This window comes from Nilaparvata lugens, chromosome 4 (assembly GCF_014356525.2).
Source record: "Nilaparvata lugens isolate BPH chromosome 4, ASM1435652v1, whole genome shotgun sequence".
Taxonomy (NCBI): Eukaryota; Metazoa; Arthropoda; class Insecta; order Hemiptera; family Delphacidae; genus Nilaparvata; species Nilaparvata lugens.
In genome coordinates, this window is record NC_052507.1 from 62,807,424 (window position 1) to 62,835,145 (window position 27,722).

Genomic DNA, 27,722 nt, shown 5'->3' on the forward strand with positions numbered 1-27,722 from the left:
GAAACAAAAAAATTTGTTGACTCGGACTGATGTACATCACCAAAACACCAGGCATCGAGTGCTGTTTGACATACCCAGGGTGCGCCTCCAGAGATCGCGGGTATGCTACAGGAGTGCCGCTCTCTGCTACTTCAACAGGCTTCCTGCAGTAGTGAAGCAGTTGGATACCAGCAAGTTCGAGAGGGTTGTGACCGGTTTTTTGAGAGCCAGGGCTTATTATGATGTACAGGAATTTTTAGACGATGACCTGTCTCAAATACTATCTGGCTAACTTGCCAGTAAGTCAAAGAGCAAGGCCTTATATGTTAACTAAGTGTGCTTTATCTTGATCACTCCCATCTTGATAAATTTGTGTTTTTTTTGTTTCTGACTTTCATTGTGAAATGACGCCATCGAGCCCAAAGTGTGGGTAATGGATGAAGAAGAAGGTATAAGGTACATCACTAGAGATTTGCTAGTGTGAGACATTTCATAAATAAAATATAATAATTGGTTGAAATTTCAGATTCGATTTATCCTGATTCAGAATAGAGCTGGTAAGACGAGGCTTGCCAAATGGTACATGAACTTCGATGATGACGAAAAACAAAAACTGATTGAAGAAGTACATGCAGTGGTCACAGTTCGGGATGCCAAGCATACTAATTTTGTTGAGGTCAGTTTAATTATTATTCATTAGTTTTTATTAATTTCTACAGGGCTACTTGCTAATTTGTTTCAGGGCCCTAAGCTTAATACTACATAATATTTGAGTAGATTTTAGGGGTGAAGAAATACAATTTACTACCTGAAAAGTGGTCATCTCTCATCATTTCTCTCATCTTGGTAGAGAGTTACTGGGAAGGATATTTTTAATTTTCTTTCCAAGGAATGGACATTGATATGTCCAAAGCTCCGCCAATTTATGTAGTTGCATTACAATATTATCTTGTATAGTTATTCCAAATTGATTTTTTTCATATCATTGTACAGTTCAATAATCATTTTCTCAGTTTATATTTTTTCATATCATTGTACAGTTCAATAATCATTTTCTCAGTTTATATTATGTAAATTCATCTAAAACTTTGCTGTATTGTAAGCTATTGTATAAGTGTATAAGCCAGTAGCCTATATATTGTAATCTACATAAATAAAGTATTCAATCAATCACTCATTACCCACGCACAAGCCTAAGAGATTATGTGGGCATCACCCTCACTATTATTATGGCGAGATGGCCATGAAGTTGTCCCTGCATGGTAAATCCAGCAAAGTTGAATTGTCTAGGAAATCCCGAACTTTTCCGTTGTAATGAGCCAGCACAGCTGGTTCACCGTCATGATGAAATTAAAAGGGCACTTGTTCATCTTGTTAAGCATGACGGAGCACACTCTTATTTCCACGGAGAATTTTGGAATTTTTTAGACATTCGCTTTCAACTTCGCTGGATTTACCACGCAGAGCCAATTTTTATGGCCACCTCGCTCACCGGATTTAACATCGATGGATTTCTTGCTGTTGGGTTTCATTAAGGATAAGGTTTATGTTCCACCTCTACCAGACAATCTTAATGACCTCCGAAAACGGATCACATTCGGATCGCTGCGGTTGCACAAGTTACGCCTGATATGATGGTACGTGTATGGCAAGAAATCGATTATCGGTGGGATGTATCACATCGAACCAAAATAACACCCACACCTTAAACTTGAAGTGTCTTGTAACAAAATGACACCTTTCTCAATTCTGTAAATAATTTTAATAAATATTTCTGTGCTTTCAAAGTTGTAAAGTCCTTTTATACTCTGTATTTGAGTAGATTTTAGGGATCAATAAATACAATATTTTACAATTATAAACTTCATTGTTTTAATTGTATTAATTGTTATAGTATTCTAATTTGTAATGTGATTGTTTTTGATGAATAAATTTTCATTTGAATTTGAATTATTTTAATCCGGATGGGAGGATAGAGATATCCGAGACTCAAATGTACACGACATTTCCAATTCCGTTTTCCTCGACAGCTAGTGGATGCTACTATATTATTGCCCCCGTGTGCCGGCTGCTTTATGTAGACCTATATATTGGTAGATAGTTTGTTCTTGTGAATGTTATAACTCTATCAAATCCAATATTGCAATTAATTTGGCTTCAAGAACGTAAGATCTCATTATTGAAAAATATTTTCATCTATTAAATTTGATCTTAAGACTGCAATATCGTGTTGGAAACCAACACATCTTCAGTTGTACTGATTCATGGGAGAAATCTAAAGGTGCGTACAGATATACGCGCCGCGAACATGAGCAATTCACTATTAATCAGCTGACTATATCTGTATTTTTACAGAAACGGTAAGATACAGACATAAAAAGCTTGGCATCAGCTGATTAGAAGTGAATTGCTCGCGGCGCGTAAATCTGTACGCACCTTAATAAAAAATGTGGATGTGACAATAATAGAACTGTGTTTTTTAAATTATGGAGAAACTCTATAATATAAATTCATATTCAACTAATCTCATTAAGATGTCCGCAGAAGGAAATAAATTGGAAATTGCAGTTGTTCAAATGCTAATTAATGAATAATAATTATTAAACGGAAATCTAAATTAATTGCTGTAAATAACCCCGTATAGTAGCGCTCATCCAATTTCCATCTAGCTGTTCACCCTGTTGTCAATATTTGCAGTAGCAGAAGACTTCGGGGTTATCTACAGCATTTAATTGGGATTTCTGTTTAATAATAATTTTTTATTAAGATGTCATTGTTTTTCTCGGTTTCAGTTTCGCAACTTCAAAATAGTATACAGAAGGTATGCTGGTCTCTACTTTTGTATTTGCGTGGACGTCAACGATAATAACCTGTGCTACCTGGAGGCCATCCATAATTTTGTTGAAGTACTAAACGAATACTTCCACAATGTATGCGAACTGGATCTAGTCTTCAATTTCTACAAGGTAATGTAACATTTTTTAATATATTTCTCTACAAAATAGTGTATTTTCATTTTTATAAGTTACTGTAAAATTTAAAGTTTATATTAAAAATGTAAAGTTTGAGTTTTTTAAAATACTGTAACATATTTAATATATTTTTCTACAAAATACTGTCTCTTCAATTTCTTTTAGTTACTGTAAAATTTGTTTCATATTCGGTTCAGTTGCGCAAAAGCATGTTACATTTTAGCTGTGCTAATAGTGAAGTTGTGTTTATTTTCTGGCTCAAAATTTTGCAAAATTACTCAAAAATTTCCAATTTGTAGAGATTTGAGTGAAATATTTTTGTTTTAAATCAATTTTTAAATATCAAAATTCAAAATTTTTAGTTTAGTCATTAGTTTTGAAGTGGAAATTGGACTTTTTGAAGTGAAAGTGAAATCTTAACCTTATTCTTTTTTGAAACTTTTATTTGTAAAAATTTGAGAAAAGACAGTTTTGGGCTATGCCTGTTGTCTTCTCCCAATCATATTGTATTTGTTATAATTATGATTTGTAATTGTTATTGAAATAAATGAATATATTTTGATGGTGATTAAATTCCACGAGAACCAATCTTATCGACAAAGTCTTCTCTGATTGTATTAGTTTTAGTGGCATTCAATCATGATTGAAATTTTACAAAATTAGGCTCGGTTGCACAAAATTAAATTATGATTAAATGCAACTAAAACCAATCAGAGAAGCCTTCTTCTCGAGAAATTCTTTGATTGATCCTAGTGACATTTAATCATGATTAAAATTTAAAAAGGCTTTTGTGCCTTAAATTTAATCTTAATTCAATACCACGAGAACCAATCAGAGAAGACTTCTTCTCGACAAAGTCTTCTTTGATTGTATCAGTTTTAGGGCCGTTTGCACAGTATAGATTGCTAAACTCGATTAAGTTAATCGAGTTTGAGTTAATGTTAAAGTTTAAACTTGAATCGGTTTTTTCAGTGCATTTACTAATCCAGTTTAAGTTAAACTAGTTTAGCGTTAAGTTGGTAATAGAATGTCATCGTTTATAATATCAGGAAGGCTGATTTTTACAGGAAATTTGTTATTTGTTTACAAACCATCAGTAAATTGAGGTTATGTAGCTACTATTTCCTTGTTCAAAATCCACAGAGCTGTAAGCTGTACGGTAATAAAAGTGAAAAGCGATCAAGAAATTATTCAAAAAATGCTATATTACTATTAGATACAAACTTATATTTAGTTAGCACCAAAAAAATATATTTGAGAATGTAAGATAAAAAAGTTATTTTGTTACGCTTAAATCCACTATGATCTTCCTCGTTTATTAGAAATATCTCAGTTATGTGTTATTAAAAACATGTTTGCAGATCAAAGACCACTCATAAAAATTGTCTTATTTTCTATGAAGTGGTTTAAATACTAAATTGACACTTGCTTTACTCAAGCAAAACCGTTAAAAAATTCTCTATCATTTCAGAAATTTGAATTATTTGTTTTTGCCCAATTTTTCTCAGTTCCAAAATTTCTTCGCAGTCATCTCTATCAATCGCATTAAAAACTTCTATCAATTCTTGTAAATTCTATCAATAATGATTCACTATAACCATGGCTTACTTTAGATAAGCTATAGTAGGCTGTGCTATAACCTAATATTATTATCGTCTACAGAAGCATTAAAAACAACCTTCGACAAATAATTTACTGTTTCCCCATAAAATTTGACAGGTATGTTCCTTTATTAATTGCGCGTCGACGTATATACAAGGTTTTTGGAAATTTTGCATTTCAAGGATAATATAAAAGGAAAAAGGAGCCTCCTTCATACGCCAATATTAGAGTAAAAATCAGACTATAGAATTATTCATCATAAATCACGTTGAACGTTGAACGAGTCCCGAACCGCGTCCCCTTAAGTTGTCTCTTGATCTTGGGGAACAAAAAGAAGTCCGGTGGTGCCATATCCGGACTGTAAGGAGGATGTGGCAACGTTACCCTCGACTGTTTGGCCAACTGCTTGGTAACGGGCAGGCAGGTATGCGACGGAGCATTGTCGTGATGGAGGATCCACGAATCGGCAATCCCCGGACGGGCTCGATGAACCCGAGCGGTTAGTCGACGGAGCACCTCTCTGTAGTACTGGCCGTTCACAAAGAGTTTGTGATGGTGATGATATTGAGATGAATTAATTAATTATGGGTTTGTTTTCATAGAGATAAATTTAGTATGGTTTCATTCGAAAAGTGTAGAATTAGGACTTCAACAATGAGACTTTAGTGATCTTGTAGCTGAATTTTGTGTGTAAATTTTTATCGTGAGAAATTTATTTTTCCTCCACCTACTGTCTAAAGTACTTACTTTACTCCCTGAAACCTAATACTAAAGTGTCACTTTTTCGCTCTCGGTACTAAAAAACAGAAAAACTCCCTAGGGAGTAAAAGTGACTCCATTTAAATAACATGGGGAGCATCTCTATTTTGAAACTTACATTGTAATAGGTTAGAAGGTCTAAGCTCAGATGAGAAAGCATAATAGAGGTGTCTGTCATTGAGTCAACTGAATTCAATATCACAACCAGAAATTTGATTAACTCATGAAATATATGTTTGTATGATAATTATTATATTCTTAATATTAGTAGACGATAAAAATTTATACAATTTTTAAAATATTTTATTCTATTCAAAATACCAGCCAACAAATATTTTTGATCTGCAATTCAAATCTGAACCGCGTGATCTGGAGTCAGCCATTTTTGGTAGCTGCTCAGCTGATATAGTTGCTACAACTTTTGCCGATAGATAGCGCAATCGGCAGTGCCAATCAGACGACCGGTTTTTAGGTTTTAGATTTAGGTTATGTTGTTAGGAATCATTGTCACCAATACGTAAGTTATTAGAATGATTTTATTTGCAGTCTCTATAAAAAAATGTAGATGGAGGAAAAATGTTGTGTACATCACGAGCGAAAAATACTTTTTCTCCCTCAGGAAAATTGCTGCCCTCGGCTTCGCCTCGGGCTTCAAACTTTTTCCCACAGGGAGAAAAAGTCGTACTTTTCACTCTAGATATACAAATAACTATTTCTGTTGAAAAATAATTTTCTCACATTAAGATTTTGCTAACTTGCGTACGGGAAGACTCCAATTTTATGCAGGGTTGAGGTATTTTCACGGAACTGTATTTCCGTTAGCGATGGAAAATACACGAGTATTTGGGAATATTTCAAACTTGCATTATTTTCCTTTCCCACGGAATTATGCTCGTCTCCACGTGGACCGTTGTCTCGTTGGTGGAAGGGGAACATAATTTGCGTGGAATAGTTCAGTTCTAATCAAGCCGCGGCCGAATTCACATTTAAAATCCATAGGTAGCCTTGGGCCTCGAGGGCTCAAAATTAACGTGTGTGTTGAATTTGTTTGCTGTTTAAGTTTGTTAATATGTATTATTTTTCGCCGTAAGTTAAGTTGAAGTAGTTTATTAATCATTTGAAGTGAATATGTCAATGTTTGTTTAAATTAGTAAGTTATCCGGGAGTAATCAGTGTAGTGAAAATTTCTAAATAGTAATGAATTTATAAATTGATCGATTGTTAGTGCCATTATATTTTCTAGCTCATGCTAAAAACCCTTGAATGACTGAGTCCCTAGTATCATAAATTTGTTATTGAGAAATGAGTAAAGTCCACGCTACCTTTGTGAACAGTTAGAATCCAAATAAGTAGTTAGCAAAATCTTACATGCAGTCATCTTGAATTTTTAGAATGTGCAATGAACCGATTTAGATTATTTTTGTTATTGTCCAAACTTAAATTAGTTTAATTCATTTGATAACATTTTACAAGTTTAATAGAATGCTAGAGTTTGTTGTTTAATAAAGTCCCATGACTCGCCCTTTAGAATTTAGGGATCTCTTAATTCTACCCCCATTCTGGGTTGGTTACACATCCATACATCAGTTTTACACATTCAGAGCTCTCCTGACGAACGAATGAAAATCACCACCAGAAAAAGTGGGAGTCTTTCCCAATACTAGAACATTTTCTCCTCTAATTCTACCCTATTCTTTCAGTTTATTCACTGTGTATTTTTTCTATTGCAGGTCTACACCGTGGTGGATGAAATGTTTCTTGCCGGGGAGATCAGGGAAACAAGTCAAACGAAAGTATTGAAACAGCTTTTACTGTTGAATTCGTTGGATTAGTCATTCAATATCACAGCATATTGTGTTCAAGACCTCTCATGACTGTATGTATCATCAGTTAAATTGATATATCCAAAAACATGTTTACTGGATATATTCTGTATCATCAGTTGAATAGATATATTCAAAAACATGTTTCACTGGAAATATTCTGTATGATCAGTTGAATTGATATATTCAAAAACATGTTTCACTGGATATATTCTGTATCATTCATTGTATATTTATCATAACTTTCTAATCGCAAACTTATTGCAGTAAACTGTAGCTTGTATCCCCTGATCATTTACCAATAAGCTCCAAGTTGCTCCAAAACGTACCTTAGCTCATTACATGCATTTCCCAATAATCATGTTCTTGTTTAGAACTACCTACTTGTATTTACATCAAAATTAAAAACCAAAGAACCCTCTTCAACATTTATTTCTTATTTTTCACAACATGTTTCAACGTTGATGTCATTCTCGAATAAATAATAAATAATAATAATAATAATAATAAATAAATTTTATTGTCATAAACCAACATTGGTAATTGACAAAGTCACACAGTAAACAAAATATAGAACACAAAATACATTCATTCAGGTACTATCAAGAATGAAGTGACTGAAGTAAAGTGAAGTGTTTTACTTGAAAATGATTTAGTCCGGTTCCACAAAAGCTTGTTAAATTTTAACCGTGATTAATTTTAGGAGAAACAATCAGAGAGGGCACTTTTGAAAAGACGGCTTCTCTGATTGGCTCTTGTGGAAATAATCTCGGTTAAAATTTAACCGGCTTTTGTGCAACCGGCACTTGGAAGTTGAAACATGTGAAAAATAAAAATATATGTTGAAAACGTTACTTTGATTTCCAATTTTTATGTAATTCCCAATAAATATTGTGGGCTATAAGCATAGTTATATTGTCAATACTGTAAATGTGGTTATAAAAATGTAAGTGTTGAACGTACAATAACGGAGATAAAGTTTAAGATGAAATTCCAAGTAAAGAATTATTTGATTTGTGTTATCAATGATAGGTGTTAATTCTGGTTTAGTATTGTAGATAGGTAGAATACTACTATTCCCACTTGGAATAGAGCATTATTAAATAATGTAAAACTTGATAATTTTTGAAGAGTTTATTTTATTTCTAATCACACAGTTACAAAAGAATAAGTTTATCAATTCGAATACAGTTTAAATCCAACAAAATGATATAAATAAATGATTTATGATTCACATAGACATTTATGATTTACATTTACAAACATCCATTAAATGATTTCCACTTTTTGTGCAGTTGAGAAGTTGATAATGTGGTAATTATTCATATTAAATAAAAGTCTAAGAAAATGTCAAAAACCACAGATTTATTGATACTGTAGTTAGAAAGACCGGTTTCGGTTGTTACACCATTGTCAATCTCTGATAAACTGATCTAACTCAGAGTCTAAACTGATCTGACTCAGTTTATCAGAGATTGACAATGGTGTAACAACCGAAACCAGTCTTTCTATCAATAAATCTGTGGTTTTTGACAATTTCTTAGTCTTTTATTTATTTAAAATGATTTCCAAGGAGGACTACAATATACACCTGCCATTTAGTAAAAGTCTTTTCATGTAGAGAAAGTTTTGTATCCAATAAACCGTTTGATTGGAGTTAATTTATAATAAATGAAAAGGGAAAGATGTAATAAATATGATAATCATGATAAAAATGGATGCTTGTTGTTATATTATTCCGTAATATCTTGGCATATAGAGCCGTAGCATATAGGCTAAACATTGTTGAATAGATGTGTTCTTGAATAGAGTACGTTAGTAGGAAGTTTATTGTATATTCTTTATTATTCCAGCAGGTAATCGAATTTTGGGATTAATAATCTCTATGATTGTGAGTGTGTCAAACTGTCAATTGTGTTATTTATCTAGTGATTTTTTAAAAATTGATTTGAAAGCTCAAGATATGTTATCTACCTGGATTTTAAATCCATTCAAATTTAAATATTATATTTGTGGGACTTGTTTTTCATACAAAATATACAACACATTTATTTGTAATACCTATTCAAACTCAAAAAGCATTCCATTGAGTGAAAATATAAATTTGTTTACAAAAAATGTTAATGGTGGTAGTGCCGGTTGCACAAGAGCATGTTAAATTTTAATCTTGATTAGATTCCACGAGAACAAATCATAGAAGCCTTCTTTCCGAAAAAGGCTCCTCTAAATAGTTCTCGTGGCATTTAATAACTACTATTAAAATTTAACAGGCTTTTGTGCAACAGGGCCTTGAAATTTTCAATTTTTATTTTATTTCCAAAGTGGCGAAGAACTACTGTATTTCTAAAAACATATTATTATGTTTTTGTACACTTCCTTCTTTGAAACTATTCCTATTATTTATTATCATTGCTGTAATGTCTATAAATATTATTTATGTATCTTTTGTATTATTCTATGTTATCCAATGTAATCTGTTTATTTCAGTTATGAAACTCTATTTTTTGTACTCATTCATTATTATGTAGTGAGTAAATGAGTTTAAATTACCACTGCTTATTGTTGTTTTTTGTCATGCCCTTTACATCACAATACATGACAAGATCTTAAAACCCAAGATCTCGAAAGAGCCATAGAAACACTCACACTGAACGCTTGCTGGTATCTTTCAGTGTGAGCAGCTACATGCAAGTCACAACGTGTTTCAATGGCTCTTTCCAGATTTTGTTTCTCATCTGCACGCGTGGTCATGCATGAATCACGTGTGCAGGTGTGCACTTACGATACGTGCATCGTAGAGAAAATAACAGGTAAAATAGAGAAACAATAGCATAAGTAGATATCCCATGGTATAGGGTGTTTATGTCACAACTTTTATTGTTATCTCAAGCCGATAGTTCATGTAATTCTTTCCCGTGAAGCTGTGTGACACTGGTAGTCTCTCATATTTTGCCGTTCAAACACTCTCACCCCAACAAAACAGTAAAAATCGACAATAATCAACAGTAATCGGCTTGAGATAACAGTAAAAGCTGCGATATAAACGCCCTATAACATGGGATATCTACTTTCGCTATTGTTTCTCTATGATAATACTATAAGGGCCGTTTGCACAGTGTCAGTTTAAACTAAATTTAATTTTAAACTAGATTAAATCCATATCAAGTATTGTTTGTTAAAATGTGATGTGTTTCATTTTGAGTTTAAGCCAGCAGATGATTAAATTCAGTTTGAGCTTTGACTTTGCAAACAGCCCTTAAAGTACCCTTTTTTCTTACATTTTTTGGCTCATAATCTTAGTTATTACTGCATTCGTGAACATTCATAGATAATCAAATGTCACAACGTAGAATCGATTGGTTCAGGTTTGTTGCATCCAGACACAAAACGGTGAGAAAAGCACTCATCTATGATAAGTTTTTTGTGATCAATATGCATTCTTGAATTTTTATTAGATTTTACGTTACATTTGACAGGTATGTTCCTTTTTAAATTGCGCGTCGACGTATATACAAGGTTTTTGGAAATTTTGCATTTCAAGAATAATATAAAAGGAAAAAGGAGCCTCCTTCATACGCCAATATTAGAGTAAAAATCAGACTATAGAATTATTCATCATAAATCAGCTGACAAGTGATTACACAGATGTGTGGAGAAGCCAGTCTATTACTGTATTTGTATAAGGTCTATAGTTTCAACAAACGACATTAAAGAGGTATGCATCTTTATGCTGGGTTTACACCAAAGTTATTAACAAGATGGTTATAACTTTATCCTTATAGATTCTATTAGATTGAACGGAAGTTGACAAACACATATGTTCATCATGTGTATGATAAGTTATGTTCAATCTAATATAATCTAAAAGGATTGAGTTATTAACATTTTTTTAATAAATTTGGTCTAATCGCAGCTTTAAGGTCTTTGGTTTAAATATTTTGTTTTGCAGTCATGGTATTATTATGCGTGCCCATTAGTATCAATATTCTCAAATTCGAAAAAAACTAATTTAATAGGTGGATAAAAATAAACAAATAATGCTGGAGAAATTATAGTATTTTTGATTCTAAAAAATAAATTTTCATCAGATAGAAAGATCATCACGGAACTGGATGAATTATATCATATGGAATACAAATTCAAACGTGAACTGAGTTTGTTAACATTTAAAACAGTTGACATCTGGTACTTGTGGATGAGAATACTGCGTGAGGTCTACTGTTCACAGAACTACTAGTAGGATAAATTTAAGACAGGACTTGTCCTGAAACATCACTCACTAGGTAGCCTACCATTATAATAGTTTTTAAATTTCAAATTATTTTTACTTGAAGCGAAAAGATAATTTGACTTAAAATAATTAGATAATTTTATATTGATAGAGTTATTCTATTTTATTCTACAGTTAGCATACCTTGAAAGAGTGTCGTCCACACACGCTGGCGAGAATATATGGAATTATATTCCTTATTTCTTTCTTGTATAATTTACATCAGGAGCAGAGTGAAGACGATAATATCCATATTTTGAAACTATTTGAATTGAAACAAATTTAATTTATATTACAATATTTATTACCAAAAGTACAGTTGTCAGTTGTGTAGATTATATTATACAAAAAAATACAAACTAATATTATCAGATTTTACATATTGATCATTCTAATTTGAAGGGGTCTAATATCTCTTTCATATTGCGTTTGAAAAAACTTTTGAATTTATTTTTTCATTTATTTTTTCATTTTATTTATTTTTCATTTATTTTTTCATTTTATTTTATTATTTATTTTTTCATTTTATTTTTCATTTATTTTTCAAGAAATAAACTTTCAGTGACAACATCTATGCTCACTATATTATCGAAATATATATTCAAATTCACAGAAACTAATATTAAATCAAATATTACAACAGAAACAGATTTTAGATTTATACAAAATAGGAAAACAGAATATGAATAGAAAAGTGATCAATCACAGTTTCCTACGTTTAAAAGTATAAACAATCAAATCTACCTATATTTAAATCTAAGTTTCCAAGTACGGTATATATAATGAGTGTTGTCCAAGATTATAAGAGAAATTATTACTGAAATACACTTTCAGTGGCAGCATCTATGCTCACTATCATTGAAATATATATTCAAATTCACAGAAAACAATATTAAATCAAATATTACAACAGAAACAGATTTTAGATTTATACAAAGTAGGAAAACAGAATATGAATAGAATAGTGATCAATCACAGTTTTCTAAGTTTAAAAATTTAAATCTACCTATATTTAAATCTAAGTTTCCAAGTACGGTATATATAATGAGTGTTGTCCAAGATTGAGGTTCGCAAACTTTTAAATTATCCCAGATTGAATCTTAATTCCTTTTTAATAGAGATTGCATAATGTGAACATAATATACTCCTTATTTTGGCTTGACTAGCATAGTTCATGATTATGAATTACAAGACTAACATATATGAATAAAATCATTCTTCATTATCATTATTCAATATAGATGTTAGTGCTTCTATGAATGGCATAAACGCTTCGCTGTTAAAAAATGCCTTCAATATCTCTTTTTCTGAATGACCTGAAAAGAAAAACATTATGAGTCTCCAAGTAGGTTATAGGAAAGTATAAGGTGTAAATTACTTATAAAACAATAATACAGTAGTAATTATTTAATAGTAGAAAGTTTCTCTTCTTTTATCAACACTTTTTTCTGCTCTTTTAATTAAGGATTTGCATAGTTCTCAGACTCAGTTGCACAAAAGCCTGTCAAATTTTAACCGAGATCAAATTCCAGGAGAAATTATCAGTCTTCTTTTCGAAAAAGTCATCTCTGATTGGTTTTTGTGGCTTTTAATCATGATTAAAATCAAATAAGCATATGTGCAACCGGGCCCAAGTATATAAAAATTGAAGTTGCTTTCCATGACGAAACACTATATAATTAACTTTGTTGAAGTTCTGACACTGTGTTACTAGTAAATATTTGATAAAACACTTACTTTTTTTGGAGTCTTGAGGAATGCATTTCACTCCTGAAGAGGAGCTTCATCAGCCTGACACCAGGGGCGCTTGCTCTTATGGGTTGGACTGTGTGGCCAAAATGTGGGAAAATATTATATTTGATTTGGAGTTAAGTTGTTCATTTAATAAGTTGGATTTGTCATAGTGGAGGTGTTTGAAAATTTCGTATTGTTCTAGTGTGTTGAGTCTCTGTACGAGAACCAATCAGAGAAGGCGTTCTTGAAAAGACACTGATTGGTTCACGTGAAATTAATCACGGTTTAAATTTAACCGGCTTTTGTGCAACCGGCACTTAGCCATCATTGATTAAATTTCATAAGAAATAATTGATTGATAGATTATTCCACTACTGTGTAATTACACATAGAAAAATCCTACTAAAGTAGACGTATAGAGATAGTATAGCATAAGAAAATATTCCATGCTTTCATGGGGCTTTCATGTTCCAAATTTCTAGCAGATTTATTGTTAAGTCGAGTCAATGACTGTCGACTACTGTATTATTACTGTTCTGGCCGGGTGAGAGTATAATAACGGCACAGTATGTGACTACCAGCGTCACATAGCATCACAAAAAATAAGTAGGTTCACGTTATAATGACAGTGTTAGATTAGCAATGGTATTGCTATCCTTGTCTATCATTCAACAAAGCGGATAGCGCTATCTCTTTCTCGCTTTGCTCTTTTGTCAGATCGTCTTCTAACAATATCGAATTAAATAATTAACAGAATATTTCATTTTAATTTTGAAAATTCATTATGGAATAACTGAAAAATATAATTTCTTGCTTAATAAAATATAATTGATTATTTTAAACAAGAATGAACAGTTAATATTACATCAATAAACCTGTATCAGCTACCGTCTATAGAAGGCATTGACAAGACAGAGGATAGGCAACATTTTTCTCCTATCTTTCTCCACTGCCATTTTAACATGGACCTCACAATAGGACTCTCAGCTTGAGTTAACGTTGAAAATGTAACATAAACACTCTATACCATGGGATAATATCGGGACCGAGCTTCGCTCTGGAGTACAAAAGCATAAAAAATTTACTACGAAAGGAGAAATTATAATAACATTCATAGTTCATACAGAAATGTTCTATCTAATCACAGTAAATTGAGATTAATTCCCAGAGAAATGCAAAAATCTCCCTCACAAGGGCCCAGTGGCACAAAAGCCGGTTAAATTTTAATCCTGATTAACTTCACGTGAACCAAATCAGAGAAGACCATTTCAAAAAGATGGATCTACTGGAATTAATCAGGATTGAAAATAGCCCGGCCTTTATGCAACCGGCACTAAGCACCTGATTGAATGATTACAAAAGTTCAACAGCTGAGTCATAATTTTGACACAGTCCCACACACATGAACTCGCTCACTCACTTCCATCACCAACAGACGACGAAATAATTATCATCAGCTGTTTTTCCAAGGATGAATAATAGTTATCCTTTTATAATTATTATTCAACGAAAATCCTAAATAAATGCTGTAAATCATCCCGAAGACTTCTGCTACTGCAGATATTGACAACAGGGTTAATAGCTAGATGGAAATTCGATGAGAACTACTATCCAAAAATTAGTTGCCAGCCCGGAGATCGAACCCGGTACCTCCCAATTGCTAGTCAGGAATGCTTACCCTTACACCAAACTGACAATCTCTGGATAGCAGCGCTTATTTTATACGAAGCCATAGCGGCCAACCAGTTACAGATGGAATTAAATAGAGAATGCATTAAGTCAACATCAGCTGTGCTAATAGTGAAGTTGTGTTTCTTTTCTGGCTCAAAATTTTGCAAAATTACTTAAATTTCCAATTTATAGAGATTTGAGTGAAATATTTTTGTTTTAAAATATCAAAATTCAAAATTTTTAGTTTAGTCATTAGTTTTGGAGTGGAAATTGGACTTTTTGGAGTGAAAGTGAAATCTTAACCTTATTCTTTTTTGAAACATTTATTTGTAAAAATTTGGGAGAAGACAGTTTTGGGCTATGCCTGTTGTCTTCTCCCAATCATATTATATTTATTATAATTATGATTTGTAATTGTTAATGAAATGAATAAATGAATAAATTCAAATGCTAATTAATATATAATCATTATTCAACGAAAATCCTAAATAAATGCTGTTAATTATTGGGCTGGCAACTAATTTTTGGATAGTAGTTCTCATCGAATGTCCATCTAGCTGTTAACCCTGTTGTCAATGTCTGCAGTAGCAGAAGTCTTCGGGATGATTTACAGCATTTATTTAGGATTTTCGTTGAATAATAATTATATATTAATTAGCATTTGAATAAATGCATTCTCTATTTAATTCCATCTGTAAATTATCCTTTTTCGCCACACTGCACAGAAAGCAGCTGTTTTCCAGTCCCTACGTAGATCTGAAAGACCTTGTTTGCAGACGACGTCAGAAAAGGGTTTCTTTTCCGGTCTAGGCCAGAAAGTTGTCTCTTTCCAGCCGCTTATGGCTGGAAACAACGCGCTAATTATTATTAATAAGTCATCCGCTAGATCGGGCGAGTGTCCACTTCCATAATAAGCTGAAGTCGCCATGATTTTAGTTCCAGAAACTAATTCGCTTCGCAACCAGTTTTATTCAATTATTTATTGTTGATTAGTGCATTCCGAATTTTCAAAAATGCTTGAAGATGACTGTGGTATTCCAAGTGAAATTTTAAAAGAATCTGAAATCCTGACTGCAAATCTTCTACCACTAAAATCAAGAGATAGGTACGATAGCTTAACGAGTATTCTTTATTTTGTATTCTTTATTTATTTTGTCAGCAATACCTGTAGTGTGGCGAAAAATATCGTTCGCACCACGGGCAAAAATGTTTTTCCAGCTCTCAATCTTTTCTAGTCCTCGGCCTACGGCCTCGGACTTGAAAACCGATTTCGAGCTGGAAAAATCTCATTTTCTGCTCTAGGTGCGAAATATACTATTAATGTCCTTCAGCGAGTTTTCCCAGGGATGAGACCTAGCGCAATCGAATCTTCATATTATAAACCTACTATTTTCTGAATTTCGTGAGAATCGTTGAAGCCGTTTTCGAGGTCCGGTGAAATACTAACATATAAACATCTAAACATATAAACAGAAGTTGCTCGTTTAATAGTATAGGATATTCTTGTGCTACATTTTCTCTATTGTAGAAGAAATTCTAGTTACCTGTATAGTCAATACCTTGCTCCAATGCTTCTTCAACTGCTTTGAAAATGCTCGTCAAGTTTGGGATCTGTAAAAAATGTAGAAATAAACCTGGGGTTTCAATAAATCATGGAGAAAAAAACTGAGAGAATAAGATGTTGTCAATACCTCTATATTTTTATGCTGAAGATAAGGCAGGTGTTGCCATGAAACCTGGTTCTGTAATTACGAGTCAAGTAGTCGGGGTGGCACCTAGTCGCGTACCCTACTGGACTGATTAGCTTGTAATTTTGCATATAGATTCTTAATTAACCAGGGACGGTTATAGGCCTATTTTCAATTCTTAAAAATTTCATTATGTCAAGTTTTCAGTTTGTCAAGTTTTAATATAGACCCTTGCAAAGGGTCTATATTCTAGTTGGAAAATTAATATTTCGTCCACTCGCATTTTAGAATGCTCGGACAACTTAATTCTTGTACTATCTACAGGAGCAGGATATTGATAAAGACGATAAAGTCTTATTTATAAAGATAAATTATTATATCTTTCATGATGAAAAACATCTAATTCATATGTCATGCCTACAAAAGTAGCAGGTAACTGTTGCTTCACAAGGGTCTAATTGAAAACTTGACAAACTGAAAATTTGACATAATGAAATTTTGAAGAAAATGAAATAGACCTATAACAATCCTCGGTAAATTTAGAATCTATATGCAAAATTTCAAGTTAATCAGTCCAGTAGTTCAGACGTGATGATGCGTCATTCGTGAATTTCCTATCCCGTACGTGTATAAGCCAATTCTTTCCTTCATTATATTATAGACTAGCAGGTAACCCGTGCTCCGCAAAGGTTTATTTTAAAACTTGACAAACTGAAAACTTCACCTAGTGAAATCTTGAAAAAATTGAAATAGGCCTATAACAATCCTCGGTAAATTTAGAATCTATGGGCAAAATTACAAGTTTATCAGTTGAGTAGTTCAGACGTGATGATGCGTCATTCGTGAATTTCCTATCCCGTACGTGTATAAGCCAATTATTTCTAATATTATAAAGGGTGGTGCAGAGAAATCGCATGTTTTTCGAACCGTCAGTACTCAGTGACTGGAGGGGGTATTGCCCTGGAACGGATGTTGGCAGACGGCCCATACTATGCCATTTCAGTTGCTATGAGCGTTGGAACGTACAACATCGTGTGTTCGTTGTTAAGCAGTTATTTAGAAACAATGAATCTGTAGTCACAGTGCAACGTCTTTTCCGTCAATATTTTAGAGTTGGACGTCGAGGTGCAGTGCCTGATCGAAATACTGTACTCCCATGGGTTGCAGCATTTAGAAGTACTGGTTCTGTGATGAAAAAAAACACCTGGTCTTCCCCGTTCAGTTCGTTTTCCGGAAAATGTAGAACGAGTCAGAACAGCAGTTGTTACTAGTCCTAGACGATCGACTCGACGACATGGTCTCAGGACTAGGCGACACTGACTCGGTCTACATTTTTAGCAGTACGAACTGAACGGGGAAGACCAGGTGGTTTCTTTTCCATCACAGAACTAGTACTCCTAAACGCTGCAACCCATCGGAGAACAGTATTTCGATGGGGCATTGAACCTCGACGCCCAACTCTAAAATATTGACGGATAAGCGTTGCACTGTGACTACAGATTTATTGTTTCTAATAAAACTGCTTAACAGCGAACACACGATGCTGTACGTTCCAACGCTCATAGCAACTGAGATGGCATAGTATGGGCCATCTGCCAACATTCGTTCCAGGGCAATAAGTTACCCCCCTAGTCACCGAGTACTGACAGTTCGAAAAACATGCGTTTCCTCTGCACTACTCTGTATTATAAATTATACAGTTATTGTATAGATGATAACATACAAAAAAAAGGAAGAACTACCTGATAAAGCAGCTATTAACAAATTATCTGGAATCTGATCCAAGACTTCTCTCATCAGTAATGGGCCAAGTCGAACCGGCTCTGTGAAATGTAAACATAAAAACTGTTATTTTCTTATATTTTTTGAAACTTTTGAGCAATTTTCTTATTTCTAGGAGGAAAAATTTCATAAATGCAAATGAGATGAAAAGTGTTGACCTGTCATGCCGTATCCACATGTTGGCCCAATGTAGGCCAATCTCGACCAGCGCTAGTGTAAGGATGGGTGGTTTGCACACGCTGGCTACCGCTGGCCTTTATTGGGCACTGATTAAACATTATAGGCTGAGTCAGCTTACTGGACCAACATGTGGAGGGCATTAAGTGATTACTATATACTTGCTGGTATATCATTATCTAATGATATTATGTGATTGCCTGGATTTCACTAGTAGAGTTAGTGGTCGAGTAACTGGCATACTAACTCCACCGAGCTAACTCTACTCTACTTACTCGGTCGAGTAACTTTTTTTTACTACAATTGAGAACAGGTAGGTAAAGTGTGTAGTCTGTAGTGAGGTCCACGTTATAATAGCAGTGTACGATTGACAATACTGTTCCTGTCCTTTTCTATCATACAACAAAACAGATAACGCTATCTCTCTCTAGCTTTGCAATGTTGTCAGTTTGCCAGAATATTTTTTTTTAATTTTGACAGTGACTGTACAAAAGTAGCTCAGCCGCCATTTTTTTCTTTATTCTATCAAAATACTTTGGTACACAAGTCGTATAATTGATTTAAAATGTATTTTTAAAACAATGAGATCATTTTTAGACATACCGTATGAAAAAAACGAATTAAAATACCTGAAATGACATTTTAAAAGTTGATAACTAACCATCCTAGACCTAATCCATGCTTCAGTTAGCCTAAACGTTTAGATTAGACCTACTCGTACCGGTACAAATAATATTGAAAAGTTATTTCAGAATTATTTCCATTGAAATTACTTATTTTAAAAAGGATTTATATTTTTCTATCATTTTTCAAAGGAATTGGAATAGAATATCCACCAAATAACTTAATTTATGTTGTTTTGAAAATTCAGATCAGTGTATCACAGCTTTTCAAATTAGCCGCCATTTCAGGTTTGTGTATATATAAAAATCTGATCTTAGTTATGGAAGCAAATTTTTGAATCAAATTATGGAAAAATATATTTTCTTGATTAATTTGACATCAAATTGATTATTTTATCATGGAAATGATAATTATTATTAGATCAAATTTAATGGGATGAATTGAGTAACAGCTGTGTACAATCAGTGGCAAAAATGAGAGACTTGGCAACGTTTCTCTCCTATCTTTCTTCACTGCAATTACAACGTGGACCTCACTATAGTGAATAGAACTATACTCTACTAGCTAAAGACACGACGCTACTATATCAGCTCGAGACTGTTTTCATTAGCATCGTAGTGGTGGAGTAGAGTGAGAAGCGGTGGTGGGGGAAGGCAAGGGTTGGAGTACTATCTCACTCTACTCTACTAAAAACTAATACTCTACCATGAAAGTTTACATTGGAGAGTTCACAAGATAGTTAGTACTTGCCAAGGGAACTCCACTAATGAAAACCAGGTGTAAGATATGCTTGCCAATGGTGAAATTTACATTATAAAGTCAGTGGCAAATGAAAGAACGACAGAGTTGTCAATTTCCTCTTACCACAGCCTTCTAAAGTGAACAGCTGGGATTCAACTTACTCCGGGTTTCCCTATCTGATTTACAAGACTACATAGTGTGGCTGATTCTCTGTTACCACCACTTTCTTCATTATAGCTGTGCTTTCAGTGATCAAAAAAAGTTAACATAAGTACACTTTATTTAAAATATTTCAAAAGAACAAAAATTGTTATACTGTTACATTTCTATGATTTGTAATTGTACTGTATTAATGAATAATATCGGGGCAACGAGCTTCGCTCGTTATTTTTTTATTCATTGATAAACAAAACACAATTCTCTAAAATGATCGTGTCTTTATATTTTACAGCTGGCTATACGTCAGCTTATGAATTTCGAGTATGCGATATTTTGATTTTCCACAGAATCACTCGCTCACTTTTTACTATCCACAGACGACGAAAGTCTCAGCTGTTTCAGCCCAAGGATGAATTATCCTTTTAATGTCGTTCAGCGAATTTTTCCAAGGATGAGACCTAGTGCAATCGAATTTTTATATCATAAACCTACTATGTTCCAAATTTCGTGAAAATCGTTAGAGCCGTTTTTGAGATCCGTTGAACATAAATAACCATATATAAAAATATAAACAGATATTCAGAAATTGCTCGCTTAATATAATAGGATATGTCTAATGAAAATGCTGGGATGTTGTCAGAAATATCATTAATTTGTTGTAAAATTACATACATGTTTGAACACCAATGGTCAATTTTAATAGTTATTTGTGCAACTAGTGCGCAAAGTGACAGTTTGCTGTACCGAAAGAAACGTTTATGCCCGAGCCGTAGGCGAGGGCGGAATGGCTTCTTGAGTGCACAGAGGAACTTTGTGCACGTATTTCACATTAAACTTTTCCTACAGTTACCATTGAATATGAAAAGTGGGTAATTATGGGTAAAATGATGGCTGAAATCCATCAAAATGTTTGTGTGTGTGGGTGTGATGCTGTTATCAATAACAACCTTAATTCATTTAAAAATTAATAATCCAATTGAAGTTGAAAATTCTCAGCCAAAGTTCTCATTTTTATTCATTCAAGAATCAGAAAAAATACAGATGGAACAAAAATTTCACATTCAAAATACGCGCCAACAGCTTGTAGGCTGAACCCAAGGCGAATAGAGAAACCTTTCTCTATTCGCCTTGGGCTGAACCGAGCTGCAAGATGGCCGAACACAACAAGATGGCCGAACACGACAAGATGGCTGAACCGACAAGCGCGTGACCTAGCGGGAAGAATCATACCGAAGTTTGTTTCATCCAGCTAAAAATTATTACTGAAACACGAATCAGAAATTTAGACTTTTGCTCAAATTACCGAGAAAAATGCTCAAAGTTAACTGAAAAATATTTATAAAAATAACATAGACAACAGAGAATATTTATTGTAGTTTTGTAATGTTTTTTATTATTTTTATTTATATGAATATCGAACGGTAATCATTTAACCTCAAAATTCGAATTTTATAATGTATATTTGCTACTTTTCTCATTGCTTGCAGTTGAAATAATAATTATCAATAGAAGAGAACTATTATTTATTATTAAATGATGAGAATTCGTAAACGATGATTATTTTATTTATGATTTAGATGAACATTGTTCTTGTTTTGGATTCCTATATTGATATTTTATCATAAATGTAGGGTAGCCATTGAAATGATTATTTTCTAAATCTAACCACAGTCATTGTTACCAACTTAATTTTTGTTTTCGTGCACTAATCCTCCATATAACCCACCATCTATTTCGTGTTGCCATGTTGCAAATCTGGAGTGCAGAAAATTTTTTTCCCGCACTAGAGCGGAAAAGTGAATTTTTGCATTTTGTAATCAGTGCAGGAATCGTCACTTTTCAAGGTAACTGTAGGAAATAGTTATTTATGCAACTAGTGCGCAAAGTGACTGTTTGCTGCACTGAAAGAAACGTTTATGCATGAGCCGTAGGTGAGGGCGGAATGGTTTCTTGAGTGCAGCAGAGGAACTATGCGTACATATTTCTCATTAAATTTTTCCTAAAGTTACCATTGCATATGAGAAGTGGTTGATTATGGGTAAAATGTTGGCTGAAATCCATCAAATGTTTGTCTGTATAATTTTGATATTAATAACAACTTTTATTTATTTCAAACTTGATAATCCAAATGGAAATTAATAAACGATAATTTATTCAAATTAAAAATTAATTTGAAAATTTTAATAATTTTAAGTAAATCTTAGTTTCTAAATAATTTTTCAACCAATCAATTTATGAATGAAAAAAATATTATTTGGAATAATGAATAATTAATAATATTCAAAATGTATAATTTAATGAGTTCTCATTCCTATTTATTTGAAAAACGGGAAAAATATAGATAGAACAAATTTTCATTCAAAATAATTCAATGTCAACAGCTGATTGGGATGGCTGCAAGATAATAAGCAAAGTATTAAGAGTACGCAAAGTAATACTTTGCGCACTAGAGCGGAAAAGTGATTCTTTGCATTCTGTAATCAGTGCAGGAATGGTCACGTTTCAAGGTAACTGTAGGAAATAGTATATTTCGCACCTAGAGCAGAAAATGATATTTTTCTGGCTCGAAATCGGTTTCCAAGTCCGAGGCCGTAGGCCGAGGACTAGAAAAGATTGAGAGCTGGAAAAACATTTTTGCATGTGGTGCAAACAATATTTTTTGCCACACTACAGGTATTGCTGACAAAATAAATAAAGAATACAAAATAAAGAATACTTGTTATCATACCTATCTCTTGATTTTAGTGGTAGAAGATTTGCAGTCAGGATTTCAGATTCTTTGAGAATTTCACTTGGAATATCATGGGAGTCGTCATCTTCAAGCATTTTTTAAAATTCAGAATGCACTAATCAACAATAAATAATTGAATAAAAATGGTTGCAAAGCGAATGCTGAGTTGGTTTGATTCGAAACTCGAACTGAAATAATTGCAACTTCAGATGAAGAATGTTGACACTCGCCCGATCTAGTGGATGACTTATTAACTACGGACTTCCATGTTAGCGGCTAGAAAGAGTACGTTTTCCGGTCTAGGCCGGAAAGAAACCCTTTTCTGACATCAGACGAGAGTCGTCTGCAAACATGGTCTTTCAGATCTACAAAGGGACTGGAAAACAGCTGCTTTCTGTGCAGTGTGGCGAAAATATCATTAATTTGTTGTAAAATTACATACATGTTTGAACACCAATGGTGTCATTGGTCATTTTTAAAATAAATTAGTGATAATTTCTGACAACATCCCACTGTTTTCTTTATGGATAGATATCACAAAATCTAACCAAAAACTGTATCTGAAGTCAAATATATTTGTATTTATGCATGTAATTGTAATAATTAATTAATGAGTCATTTAAAAATAAATAAAGATGTTTTTACATAATTTTGTTTACCTGCTAAGCAAGCCGCTGCATCCAATTTCCTCAAAGTGAATGATTCAAGAAAATGTGAATTTTGCGAGCTTTGCGAATTTTCCTGTGACTCAGCATTATTCCCGTCATCTGTTTCCATATTCATGTGTCTCATTTCATCTGCAATTGAAATGATATGTATTGTATTATATGTTTCTTTTCAAACTTACATAAAAACTAAGAATGAATGATTCCAAGAAATGACTACACTTGATTAGAATGATTAGGGATACTCCAAATTTGATATTGTTCTCACTGGAAAAATTGTTCATCATTAAAAATGAATAATGAATGAGATTTGACCTTGAGGTTGTGAATGAAAGTCATACATAATTTTGCTCCTGGGTTTTGGAAGATTTTGTGTTATAAATAGTCACGGATAAGTACAAATTTTGTATTAATTTCATTATTAATTGTTTCTTGATCACGTTTTATCATTTTGTTTTATATTTTAATTCTTAATTCTATTTTATAAGCCAAACATCGTTTAGAGGTTATTTTGAGGTTAGGTTTTCGAGATTTAAAAATAAACATAGATAGTTTACTTGACTAAAATTATAACCAAATTAAAATCCTATCATTTATAAATCAATTATTATTATTGCAAGTAATATAATTTCTTAGATAGGAAGATGAGCTCAAGTAAAACACTGAAGGTTATTAATAGAAATGTAAACATAGCAGGAGTACTTACGCATTCCCAAAACCAAAATTCTAAAACGCCAAAACCAAAAACCCCAGTTCCTCAAACTACTTTAGCCGAAAAAGTTGCTCAACTACAAAGTAGCCACACTAATTTAAAAAACCAATTAGAAGTAACTCTAAAAACGTCTGAGGAAGAAAGGTTAGGGATGGTAGAAGAAATTAAATCTCTGGAACTGATTATAAAATTACAAGATGAAGATCATAAAAAAGAAATACTAAATCTAAAAAATCAATGTAGTCTAATGTCGGAGGAAATAAAGAAACTAAAATCTAAATTGATAATACTAAATGTATGATAGAACCTCTGTCCAAATGCAAAAAATAGAATCTAACCTAAATGATGGGAAATGCTCTGAAAATGGTCGAAATAAAACGTACAGTGAGGTTTTGAAGACAGCAACCAAAAATATAGCTGAGGGAAATAAGATAGGAAAGGGAGAGTTCTGCTACTGACGTCCAGTCATGGACGTGATTGCAGTGATCTCCTTGATAAAAGATTAAAAAATAAATTGATGTCCAATGTTTTTTCAAGCCAAGTGCATCAATTAATGCAGTTGTAGAGTCAGCTAGGGAACAAACTAAAGACTTTGATGAAAATGACTATCTAATTGTACTGGGTGGCTCAAATAATATAAATGAACCTAACTTGAATCATCTTCCTCAAGTAACAGAAAAAATCAAGGAAATTGTGCCACTCAGCAAAAAAACAAACTTAATAATAAGTACTATTCCTAATAGGTTTGATAGGCCAGAATTAAATGAAGCAATCAATTCGACAAACAAATCAATCCATAATACAATCAACAGCCTAAAAAATAAGAATTCTAAACAACTGGGGATTTGTTTTCTAAATGAAAGGCTGAAAAGACATAACTTCACTAATCATGGGTTGTATCTAAATCGATCTGGCAAAATAATCTTTTGTAATAGATTGGCAGAGCTGATTGAAAGCCGTTTGCAATCCTCTGGTTTAAAAACAATCAAAAAAACAAATAACGATTTTTTAGTAAATTGGCTCAAAACAGGGAAAGGGAAATAGTTACAAATGCTAGAGATAGAGTAGCACAAGATCGTAAGGTTTTTAGTATTTATCATCAAAATATTCAGTATCTTCGCAAGAAAATTGACAGATTAGAAGTATTTCTTAAACAGGAGGATCCTGACATTGTTATTTTCACAGAGCATGGCTTAAAAATAAAGGAAATAAATCAAGTTGGGATTCCAGGCTATTCACTGAGATCAGAATTTTGTAGAATAGCTAATAGAAGTGGTGGTGTATGTATATTCACTAGCAATGCTAAACATACCCAAACTTATGAACTGGATTTTGTTAAGAGATTTTCTGTTGAGATGGATTTAGAGGTGACGGGACTAAGGTTAAAAATTGATGATCGATTTGAGGTAGCAGTGTTAGGTATCTATAGGTCACCAAATGGAGACTGGCAAAAATTTTGTGAGCTGCTCCATACACTTTTGGAAATTACAACCGCTCGTTTCACAAATGTTATAGTAGTAGGAGATTTCAATACCGATTTTGCCAGGCAGGATAAAATGACAGAGGATATTAGAGATATTATTAATATGAATAATTTAGAAATTAAGGTCCACGAATATACAAGAGTAACTCGAACTTCACAGACAATTATTGATAATATCCTCACAAATATAGAAGGTTGTAATGTCAGGTTAGGTAGCTCAGATCTATCAGATCATAACTATCAAATTTTAGATGGTTGCAGGGCCAGAATCCAAGCAGAAAAAAAACTTTTGTGAAAGAAATTCAGCAATATGAGCTAGGAAATATAAATTGTTTGAAGCAGGAACTGCTTCAAGAAAATTGGAGTAGTGTTTATAACAGTTGTAACCTAAATTACAAATATAAGCAATTCATTGATACTCTAAGATTTCACATTAGTGTATGCTGTCCAATAAAAAAAGTCAAAGTAAAAAGTAAATTAAACAAAGTAGATGAATGGATAACTGAAGATATTCTTACTCAAAGAAATATTGTTAGGGAAGCTTATGAGGAATTTAAATTAGTGAGGGATGTTCCGAGTGAAGTCAAATACAAATGTCTAAAGAAAAACTATGCAAAAGAAGTGAGGAAAGCTAAGTGTAAGAAAACAGCTGATATATTAACAACTAGTACCAATTTTAACTCTGCTGTTTGGGAGGTAATTAATAGAAATAGGAGAGCAGCTCAAAAAGATACAGTTACTAATGTCCCTAGGATAATCGATGAACATGGAAATTATATGGATGATAGTATAGACATTTGTAACTTTTTCAATAAGTATTATCAACAGGTTGCATATAATCTCCAAAAGTCACTGAACACTAATACTTATAATACAACTACATTAAATGCTGAGCCAATTGAAAAGGTATTTAAATTTCATCCATTATCAAGAGATGAGTTGTCAAGAATAATAAAAAATTTGAATAACAAAAAAACAGTAGGATTGGATGGGGTCTCAAGCAAAATTTTAAAAGAATGTGAAAATGAATTACTGGACCCTTTATTGCATCTCCTTAATACTTCACTAGAGCAGGGTATTTTCCCTGATGATCTGAAACAAGGAAAAATTTTGCCAATTTTCAAGAGCGGTGATTCTGAAAGAGTTGAAAATTATAGACCCATTAGTATTCTAAATGTAATAAGTAAAATTTTTGAAAGAGTAGTTTTAAATAGGCTATTGATGCACCTGGAAGAAATTAATTTCATATGTGATGAACAGCATGGGTTCCAGAAAGGGAAATCTACTAAGACTGCAATAGTATCCCTTGTTGAAAGACTAATAGATATAATAGATTCAGGTGAGAAGGCAGCCGCAATATTTTTTGATTTATCCAAAGCTTTTGATTGTGTGAACCATAGAATATTATTGGAAATACTAAAAACTGTAGGTGTGAATGGTATAGAACTAAAATGGTTTGAATCATATCTCATAGGTAGAAACCAGTGTGTTGAGCTTACCAAGGTGGATGGGAATGAAATAGTAAAAATTAAATCTCAAAAACTGGAGGTCCAGGCTGGAGTACCTCAAGGCTCAATTCTGGGTCCCTTACTGTTTCTGTTGTATGTGAACCAATTACCAAAAGAGTTAAAAGATCACAGAGCTCTGTTGTTTGCTGATGACACATCGCTTATCTTTAACAATTATTTATTAGATAGTCTAGAAATAAATGCTTTTACTGGAGTACAGTCAATTGTCCAATTCTTGAAGCAAAGGCAATTAACAATAAATAGTAAGAAATGTCAATTCCTACAATTCAAAAGTAAATATAATTCAGTAGAGGATAGAGAAATAAATGTGTTTGTAGAGGAAAATGAATTAGACCAAGAAGAGAAAGTAGCATTCTTGGGAATTTTATTGGACAGGAAATTAACATGGCATCCTTACATTGAGAGGATATGTAATAAGATATCATCTGGGGTATTTGTCCTGCGGCAGCTTGCTAGGCTGAATGATAAAAAACTACTGTTAACTGCTTACCATGGACTTATACTATCTCATATTAGGTATGCTATTTTAGTATGGGGTAATTCATCTCAACAAAATATGGACAGGGTGTTTAAGATTCAAAAGAAGGCACTCAGATGTATAGAGAAAGTGAATAGGTTAGA

General features: G+C 32.9%; 2 protein-coding genes across 4 annotated transcripts in view; one reads left to right on the forward strand and one right to left on the reverse strand.

The window, feature by feature from the left end:
* Positions 1-481: 481 nt before the first annotated feature.
* Positions 482-7,608, forward strand: LOC111045187 (AP-2 complex subunit sigma; the record flags this gene model as incomplete). The annotated part of the gene is made up of 3 exons (XM_039427056.1): positions 482-655; positions 2,772-2,945; positions 7,043-7,608. Coding segments are annotated over 3 exons (450 nt in total), but the record flags the coding sequence as incomplete, so codon positions are not given.
* Positions 7,609-11,938: 4,330 nt separating this feature from the next.
* The window catches only part of LOC111055132, a 36,468-nt gene continuing 20,684 nt past the window's right edge, over positions 11,939-27,722 (reverse strand). For all 3 annotated transcript variants that reach the window (XM_039426143.1, XM_039426142.1, XM_039426145.1), the window contains 4 exons: positions 23,372-23,509; positions 18,241-18,321; positions 16,355-16,421; positions 11,939-12,721 (listed from right to left, as the gene is read on the reverse strand). In XM_039426143.1, coding sequence (XP_039282077.1) covers positions 16,387-16,421; positions 18,241-18,321; positions 23,372-23,509 — 254 coding nt within the window. In that variant the 3' untranslated portion in view covers positions 11,939-12,721; positions 16,355-16,386. The remainder of the gene's footprint in view (positions 12,722-16,354; positions 16,422-18,240; positions 18,322-23,371; positions 23,510-27,722) is intronic.